This window comes from Phaseolus vulgaris, chromosome 6 (genome assembly GCF_051622355.1).
Source record: "Phaseolus vulgaris cultivar YP4 chromosome 6, ASM5162235v1, whole genome shotgun sequence".
In the NCBI taxonomy this organism is placed as follows: domain Eukaryota; kingdom Viridiplantae; phylum Streptophyta; class Magnoliopsida; order Fabales; family Fabaceae; genus Phaseolus; species Phaseolus vulgaris.
In genome coordinates, this window is record NC_143503.1 from 27,169,169 (window position 1) to 27,179,353 (window position 10,185).

General features: G+C 29.0%; 1 protein-coding gene across 5 annotated transcripts; it reads right to left on the reverse strand.

Moving 5' to 3' along the window:
- Positions 1-80: 80 nt before the first annotated feature.
- On the reverse strand, positions 81-9,275 carry LOC137831732 (protein BONZAI 3). 5 transcript variants are annotated; one of them, XM_068639527.2, is made up of 17 exons: positions 9,181-9,275; positions 8,828-9,018; positions 5,444-5,491; positions 4,874-5,022; positions 4,712-4,760; positions 3,866-3,922; positions 2,917-3,096; positions 2,664-2,798; positions 2,358-2,419; positions 2,157-2,253; positions 1,954-2,068; positions 1,811-1,887; positions 1,452-1,589; positions 1,166-1,333; positions 951-1,064; positions 760-856; positions 81-633 (listed from the first exon to the last, which is right to left on the reverse strand). In XM_068639527.2, the coding sequence occupies exons 2-17, from the start codon at positions 8,972-8,974 to the stop codon at positions 509-511; spliced, it is 1,758 nt and encodes a 585-aa protein (XP_068495628.2). In that variant the 5' UTR covers positions 8,975-9,018; positions 9,181-9,275; the 3' UTR covers positions 81-508. The 5 variants fall into 5 exon arrangements, 4 of the variants coding, with proteins under 4 accessions (XP_068495628.2, XP_090160239.1, XP_068495630.2 ...); XR_016521865.1 differs by lacking the exon at positions 1,811-1,887 and having other exon boundaries at positions 9,181-9,272; XM_090304113.1 differs by lacking the exon at positions 4,712-4,760 and having other exon boundaries at positions 9,181-9,235.
- Positions 9,276-10,185: the final 910 nt, after the last annotated feature.

Genomic DNA, 10,185 nt, shown 5'->3' on the forward strand with positions numbered 1-10,185 from the left:
AATGCGGGAGACAGAAGAAGGATAAAAAAGTATTTTCATGTTTTGTATGGAGGGTTGTGTGGGGGGCAGAAGAACCTATGGAGGTGCAAGAAGAAAGTGTCTTAAAGGTAGTGAGCAACTATAGCCCACATAAAGTGGACAATACCCAAACTAAAGCCAAACTTTTTTTCCTGCGAACTGGTTAAAAACCTGTTTTAAATTCAAAATTTGGCTTTAAAGAAGTTCTAGCATTGTTTGCCTGAAAACAGAACCGTCCGCAGTAGAAGCCAGTAATCTGTAATGGCCATTCCGGAACGTGATAGGTCATTGGTGGTTAAAAGACAATGACTATAGAATTATGCCGTAAGATACCATTTTCTTTTTCATGCTTCTATTTACATTTCATGTAGATACAAACTAGTTTCGCAGATAGAGTTATTGGTCATGGTCATTGATTGCTATGAACCAAATAACATGTGAAATCATCCTTCTCCCTAACGTGCACCTCTTAAAAAATCTATTGCATGGTCTAAGTTGATGCCTGAGGAAAATGGGTAGGCAGTGGCTGAGGCTTGATGTCCCTGCTTCGCATAAAATGCAAAAATTGTCCAGGCAGTTCTTCTAGAAGAGCTTGCACTACTGATATCTGCCCACCTGTCAAAAATTCATTACATGATATAATGATAAAAGGAGATAAAGAAATAGATGAGTTTTTACTGTTAGGTATCATCACTTAAAAGACAAACAAGTTCAAAAGCAACTGCTACTTCTAGTACTTACTATGCATTTCTCTCATAGGAACAAATTGTACTATATCTCGTGTAGCTACACGACCCGTAGAACTATGTAACCGACGCCCATTATCAGCATCCAGCACCTGCAAGCCAACAAGTATATATATTTATTCTCTCTACCAATAAAACATCGTCTCGTGCTACTAAATAGTTAATGGAGAAGGGCGAATAGTGAACCTCCATGCTTGTGAAATCAGCATTTCCAACTCCAACTATAAGAACCGATAAGGGAAGGTCAGATGCTTTAACTAGAGCATTCATTGTTTCTTGAATATCCGTAACAACTCCATCCTATAAGAAGATAGATGATGAACACTTAGTTGGTTATTCATATATCATGATCATACCATAACAAAACATAATAGCCAATTTCATCATCATCATCATCTTACTGTTATGATAAGCAATACGTAATACTTAGTGTTGTTGAGTGATGAAAGGGACTGCGCAGCCATTTGAGCTGCCATGTTGATAACTGGGCCAAATAAAGTGGGTCCTGACAGAGTGACACTGCGTAAAGCACTGCCATAAGCATCCATTATGCCTTCAACTCCTGCAACCTAAACACAAAGGAAAGCTAACTGCTATGTTAAACTGATAGACCAATAATACAGGACACAACATACTGCAAATAATAACAATCTTTTCCTAAGAAAAAGGAGTGAAAGAATTTCTAACCTCAGAGGTACCTGGGCTCCCATTTAGATTAAAACAGTGGGATACGGTACCATCAGGTATCTTCCCTCCAAAGCCCCAAGCAGGAAATCGCCTATCAGAATCATAAAACTGAATAACTTCTCCAACCTCCATTATAGCCTACAAACAATACTTCCTTGGTTAGGCAAAACAATGATTCAGATAATGCAGCCCTATTATTGAAGTTGTTTAATACCATATATAAGAAAGTAACAAAAATTACACTGTCTTTTGTACGTAATCCATGATCATAAGCAGTAAAACGAGGTCGATCTATTGTTTTTTCTTAATTTAATGATTGAAAAGTTCAGAACCATTCATTAATTAGATATCAAGTTTACCTTTTGGTATGAATTTAACCGACCGTGTGCGTCAATGTAATGCAAGGAATCTGAATGTAGAGGATTTCCATTTGAAGCTGGACAAATAAAGCGCTTAATATACTATAATCACCGTTGCTAGTAGAAGAACAATTGTTACTTACCAGTGAAATCTACAGCAACCATGAAGTTCAGTTCAAAACCATTAGATACGTAATCAATAAAACTGAACTGTTCCTTTTCACAATATTGATCCACAAATAGTTGACCTTTCAGAACCTATATTGAACAAATTGTAAAAAATGAACTTAACCGAAAGAAGTAGAGAAAAAAAAAATATAATTTTACAGCATGGATCAGTAAACACCTTCTCTTGCCTCTGGCGTGTGGAAGGTATGACAAAATTTGCGCCTGTTTTCTCCCTGTATAACATTTCTAGTTCTGTCACAGACTTCTGCATTTTACTGATGGCAATAAGTTTTTATATCAGTATATTTTCCATCCATGACCTGGAAAAAAATAGAGGCACAACAAAAATATAAACAATTTCTAATAATTACAATATTACCCAATAAGTACATGATCGCCACTGCTATTGAAATCGAAACACTCTATCAGTAATGGATTATCCTGCACGTGTTAAAAAATTTCAAACCTAGATAAATATCTTGTCTCGTGAGAAAGAAAGTTAAAAATAAAATTTTAGAGTATAGAAGAGTATTTACAAATTTGTTTGTATAATTTAATTTATAACGATTTTTTTTTCTTTTTTCCTATATTTTCCCCTTTTACAAACATTTATAGAAATCTCTATCCCATACCCAAAATCTATGATTGTAGCATCAAATGTTAAGCCTAAATATGAGAAGCTTACTTTACTTCCAAACTTGTGACCACCAAGACAAACTGGTCTCCATTTTGGATTTAAATTGTCGTTGATAACTTCAGTTTTGCAGATAGGAATATAATCTCCATTCTCCACCATTCTTGATATTCTTAGAAAAGGGTCCTACAAGAAAAACTATGAGAGATTGTTCGAATGTTAAAGAAACAAAACAAATAAATATGCACTCGATTAAATAGGGAACAAGAAGAATGAGAATGTAGATGGGATGTAGAATAAGTACACTTTTGGAAAAAACGTCCTTGTTGTCCAAGCGAGAACAGCGCAGGACCATCTCAACTACACTCCTTGAAGCAACAGTCTCCTCAGCGTGCACAGTAATTGCTCCCAGGTTTCTTAAACCACCATTCCCGCTTTTGTTTTGGAGCCTTAATGTTAACCTCCTACTTGGTTTAGTCACTATCTGCCTCGCACACACACAGTTCACACCAGCGTCAGTGTACACAATCTCATTTCTCAGTGCAACAGATTACATAAATTTTCACTCACCTTTATAATTCCTGTTTTCTTTCTCTTTTTATCTGATCACCATTTTAATCACACATTTTCCTTTATTTGCTTTTCTATCCCTCTTGAAGTTTGAGAGTTTTGATAACTAATATTTTGCCACTGTGAGTAGCTTTCTTCGACGGGAAATTTCTATCATCACAATCTTCTACATCTCTTTTATTTGGTGAAATTTCGTGCTAACATGTTTAACTAAGTGTTTTTGGATTTTTTGATAAGACCAACATATTATTTCACCTAATTAATAATAAATATAAGTTAATTTAAATGACGGCGTTTAGATTCAAAACTGATACTCCTTAAATAAAATATAAAAAAGTTAGTTCAAAGCATAAGCGTTATATATATATATATATATATATATATATATATATATATATATATATATATTCTTTACAAAACGTTATAACTCTCTTCTCTTCTTGTAAAGTTTTTTTTCATCTCTCTATTTCTCCCCAACTAAATACACTAAAAAATGAAATGTCTACTTTTATCAGAATCCACTACCTGATGAGTTAACCTTGAAATTGAAGGTGAGATAACAATCTCCCCGTGTAAAACGTGAACATCTTGTTTATAAAAAAAATGAGAACTAAATCATGTATTACGCCAAAAAAAAAAGCATGGTTATTTCAACGATTTAAAATGAAAACAATGGTGCTGACCTCTGATAAAGAGCAAGTGGCCATTCCAAGAAATTCTTGATCTTGCAATTTTAGTGTCTGCAAGAACAACAGATGAAATTTTTTTCTTGGTTTTCACATAAAAATTTCATAAGTCAGAACCGTTCACTATTTGGGCTAGAGAAAGTAAGAACATAATTTGGGATGCATATCTATACATTTTACGTCTCGCTTCATTATACTTCACACCACATTAATAAGTTGGCATCCCATTCCATTCTCATTATGCATTTTAATTTGGATTCTACTATGACTTAATTTCTTTAATCAACAAGTTTATCTAACTAGAAGGGAGCCGAACAGGTCCTATTTTCAATACTCCTTTTAGCTAAATAACTTAATATTTATTCATATAAATATTTATGTCTAAATTATTTTTATAGTTGAAAAATAAATAAGATAAAATTATTTCCTTACTACTAAAGTGTTTTTAATGAGCTATTTTAGAGAGAACCTAATAAAACAAATTAAAAATAACTTACAGGCATATCACAGGTTACTTTTATAAATCCTCAAAAACACTTGTATAAATGTTTAAATTCCTGGTCACAAAAAAGGCAAGTTATCTCCAATGAAAATAGTTGGCTGTCTGCATATAATCGGCATGGTGACAAGCATTCTAAAATTTTCATTTTGTAAAACACTGAATAAAGTAATTAACAGATTCACAATTTACAAATTATAACATACAAATTTAAAAAGTAATAACTTCGAAGGCTTTTAGTTGTATATTCAACTCTAGTCCTTGTCTGTGGCCAATTACGTTAATTTGCCTATTCTTAAAAGGGATTTGAATTTAAGGGGGCATAGTTATTATGTTTTACAAACCTTGGTGGGAACGCTATGATATTTTGTGTCAATGTCATACACATGAAATCTGGAAGAGAAGTACAATGAGAGAAAGGGAATTATAAGTTATCATTGCAATACATTGAATGTATACCATTCAGTTCGGAATAGGTGCAAAGATAGATATGAAGGAAAGCTTACTCAAGTAGTTGCACAATTTCGAAATGAAACGCAACACTAATTTCCTGTATCCACTCTGGATTCAAACAATTCAGAATTACTTCCGTGCGACCTAGTTCTTCCAATTGACCATCTCTTTTCTTTTCAAATACTACAACCATGGGATCACTCTGAAATAAAATAAGAAAAACAAATAAGCTAAGTTATGCTCACAAAGGCATTTTTGAACAATGTATAAGTACCATAAATACTTGGTATTCACACCTAGGCTGCCACAGGCAAATATTTTGTAAATAAAGTCGTTAATCTAGACATTTACATGAATTTGGAGGAACCAAGACTAGCAACAATATTTTACATTCTAGTTCGTAAATAAAATAACTTCAAAATCATGGCATGATTAACGTAACTTGATTACTCAGACCTGTTATTGCTTTGCATAGCATAACAAGCTGCAATGATATATTAAGCCAAATGGAAAAGTATTTCAAGAACACATAAATCAGCATGAAACATCGGCAAATTAAAGAAAATAACAACCATTTCGAATTATTCTACTCCGTTTGCATCCTTATCTAAAAGAAAATATACCTTTGAGGCAATGTCCCGATCAAGTAAATTGGAAGCTGAAAGAGATAACTGCAGCAAAAATATTACAATAAGCTTATAAACATTTGTCCAGTGTTCCAACAATAATAACAGACAGCATACTTAAAGAACCAAAAGAAAAAGAAAAAAATTAGAAAACAAACAATCGTAAAATACTTAAACATGCTTTATGATATCTGAAAAAAAAACACTAGAATGCATTCATTTTGGTGTACGCATTTAGCCAAAATGATAGCAAGACATTTGTTGGCTAATTTTTTCTAGAGCTTATGTTTTACAATCACTTATAAAAGAACTATAGCCTGACCCGATTTGTTGGTTACTTTCGAGGAAATTCAACATTATTATTGAACTATAAACAATTTCAAATGAATAACACCACATTTAATCCAAAATGGTGATAAGTTTGTAGATATTTTCTACTTATATGTTATTGTTTTTGCTTATTTCTATGTATTGTTCAACTGTTAACTCACTTTACTTCAACAGCCTTCCTCAACTATGAATCTTTTTCATGTTGGTACATTTTTTTCTAAGGGTTTTTTTTATCAAGGATAGACACCAAGAAGAGATTGTGTACCAGTAAACCCATGTCATGTTTGTGAGTTTTTTTTTTCTTTATATATGTTGGTCTTTTTCTTCATTTCTACCTAATCTGAGACTTTTAACTCATATACTTTATAATTTCAAAGGAAACAAAACAAAGAAATATTGTACTAAAAGTCATGAACAAACTTATACAATAAATTGTGATACAATCTTCGATCTAAAACTTTAAGACAATATATTGAACTAACATATACAAAATTTGAATAATTTTTTATAAATATTTCATAAAGGACATTGGAATATTAAATTCAATTATTTTTCTTATTTTTGGATTTTAGCTGGATTCTAGAATATGATCATTTAAGTAAATACTGCAAGAGGCAAAAAATTTAGTTTGATTTTAATTTTTCTCAATTTAATTTCAAACTTATTAGGATAATAATCATTCTTCACCTCGTTTTAAAGTATGTATGAAAGATAGAAAAAAATAAATTAAAGTTTTTATCATTGTCTTGAATTTGTTAGGTAGAATGGAAAAAAAAGGGATGAAAAATAATATGTTTTGTTTGAAAATAAAGATAAATATAAAAATAAAGTGCAAAATAGAAGTAGCCTTTAACACATTTTTTTCTTTTATTTTCATAAGCACCAAACTATCTACACTGGTTTCTTTCATCACTAATGTTTCCACTCGCTCCATCCTATATCCAACTAAATAAAATCTTTATTTTTCTCTCTCACTGTTCCTCTATTTTTCTTTTCTCTTGTTTAAGCCATTGCATTAATCTGATTCCAGATTGTCATTTGTTTTGAAATTTTTTTTAATTTGATTATTAATATAATTTTGTATACTTTAACCATAAAAAAAAGTATTATCTGCTATACAGATTAACTTATACAAAGATATTTCAAAGTATAATTCAAACTTAAAAAACATGTCAGCAGTGTAAAATTGTTAGTCTTGTTTTTAATGGTTTTAAATGATATTTTTTGTTTTTTAATCCATGTCAATATGTTACTTTTACTTTTAGTCTCTGTAATTATATCATTTATTTGTTTAGCATATGTAAATATATTACTATTTATATATATATATATATATATATATATATATATCAATTTCATTGGTATATAAGGATGTCATAAATTCATAATTGATATAACAAGTGATATATGCTGATGTGATCAGTAAGATGACAGTTAATTGTAGATACTAAAAAATTAAAATAAAAACAAAAATCAAGTATTCATAATTTATGTCAAAAAATAAATCTGAACTAAATATATATTAAAACAAGTGGCAAAATATAGACATCGCAATAATTGAAAGGTCTAAAAATAATGAAAGTCTATATTACTTTTCCATAAGTCAATGAATCCAATTAATCCAGATATAAAATTGTTGGCTTGAGTAAAGAAAAATTTATTTTCACCTAACGATCGATAAACAATTCTTTTCACTTGACTCATATAACTTACAAAAAGCATAAAAATCAATATTTCATTATATATAATAATAAATTTTTATTAGTCAGTATACATTTTTATAATATGAAACATTATTAACTGAAAACTAGAGACCTTTGTTTATAAAGGGTGTTGATATATATACAGGGTAAGCAAGGTATTTTACATAGCTTATATAAATATAACAGTTAAAAATATTATGTTTTAAATGACAAAAAATTTAAAATATATATAAAGTAATTTTTTTCAATTAGTTATTAAATTATAAGTTTACACCATGATTATTTATATCCTACAATGTGATTAAATAATTCATATGGTAATATATATTTAATTAATTCATTTTGATTTATATATACTAAACACCAAATAATTTTAGATTAATATAATACTTTGAATTTAACGTTAGTTTTTGAGAGAGAAAAAAGAGATGAAATATATATTTACATTGTAACAGAAGTTATATTGTTGTGATTTTATCTATTTTCATATATATATATATATATATATATATATATTTAATATAAAGTATTATTAATTTTATTTTCTTGTTCTTGTTAAATATTATGAGTATGCATATCTTTTATTCATAAATAATAAAAGAAATTTATATATAATTAAAAATAAGATAAATTTATTATATTGATAAGCGAGATGAACTGCTATTTTCAAATTGATAGATAGTCTGATCCGTTCTGATAGATAGAAAGACTATTTATGAAATAGAGGTAAAAGTTTACTGAATTAATTATTTTTATTATCATGTTTGATTATGTTAAATATGAAGATAATCAATATATTTATTTTCTTTTTTTTAATAAGAAAAATGATGCTTTAGTAATTTTTAAATTTATATATGATGAATTTAGAAATAAATATATATAATAAAAGATAAATTTGTAATTAAATAATATGAAAAAATATTAAAATTAAAAATTATTGAAAATTATAATATAATTAAATAAAAATTTGATTGTAAATGTATCATTATTTTTTAATAAATAATATTTATTTATTATATTTCTTTTTGAAATACTCTCTCCTTCATTCCTTTGTTTATATTGAAACTTTTCGCTCCTTTCACAGTTCACGACCGTTTGTTTTGACTGGAAGATATTTGCAGTAAAAATTGAGCTAACATGTTCGCAGGAAAAAGCGTAAAGCATAATAACAACAATAATAATATAACTAATAATTAACAAAAAATTTAGTCAACATTTCTCTATATAGTTTTTTTTTCGGAAAACAAATTGAACAGAAAAAATCATAGGCGTATGCGAAAGAAATGAAGAAAAATTGCAGCGACAGTGAATATAGGTTGAGAGATAGAAAAGAAATTGAGAAAAATACCTGAACTCGTGTGAACAACTGGTGAAACCCTTGAGTCTTGTAGAAGAAATCAACGGCGTCGTTTTTCTGTTCAATGCCAGTGGCTGCTTCACGTTTTCCTCCCACCGCTTGCTTCCCTCCTTCCATATCCGAACAACACCCTCCCATTCTCTCTCTATTCTCTCTCTGCACAACTCTATCTAATTTCTTCACTGTTAATGAAACAGCGAGTGAGAGAGCGATTGGATTAGGGTTTTTCTGATTTTATACTAATAATTTGTTTATTTCTGTTAATAAAATAATAATAACAACAACAACGTGTTCTCCAAATATGGCAAATTTGAGCTACACAGAGAGAGCAGAGCGTTCGTTACCTTTAATAGCTCGTGACGGAAACGCGTCGTTCCATTCTTTTTCTAACCGTTTCAGATTCAAACTTTCACTTCAAGACAGAGATTAACATGCTAATGAGAATAACCAGTAATAATAATAATAATAATAATCATGATAAATATTTTATCTCAACAACCATTTAATGACTTGCAGAAGAAGCCAGACTCATTGATGAAAAGCTAATATAAATTCAACAATAATTATTTATCTTTTTTAAATAAAAAATTACTTTAGCTTTAAATATATCAGAAAATTTTAGTTTGTAAGTTATGATGATTATGAAATAAATTTTGATTTTTTTTTTAAGGTAAGATGTAAAATTATAAATTTATCTTTATGTTAAACAAAATTAATAATAAAATATGAAGTATTTTTACGTATAAATAAATAATTTAAATACTTGTGAATTTAAAAATTATAATTAAAAAATATATTTGTATTAAATGTAAAGTGTACTAAAGAAGAAAAGTAGTTGAGTAGTGATTCTTATCATTTCTGATGTGTTTTCCATGTATAAGCATAGACTCGTACAGATTCCCTGAGTGTTCAATTTTAAGTCTTCTATATCTATTTAATAATATTCCCACTTATTTTATATGGTGATACTAGTATTTTTTTTATGCTTAACACTTTGGATAAAATTATTTTAATTTTTTGTTTATTGTTATCCTAAAAGTTTTTACTGGACAATAAAGGAATTAAAGTTTTAATTTTACATATTTATTTTTAAATATCTTATTTTAGAAAGTCTGGAACACTCTTGTGTGACGTGTTATTAGGGGCAAAATAATTGCACCTGGTAAATAGTGCCCGAAATTGAATTGAAAGGTTTGCTTGCACACCCCTTCAAATGGGCATGCATGTCTGAATAATCACTTTGTTCATCATAATTATTCAATATACATATACAGTGGGGACGAACAGCTACATCGATGGAACAATTTATTTAAAAAATAATAAACATTACTATCATACAATATAGCTTC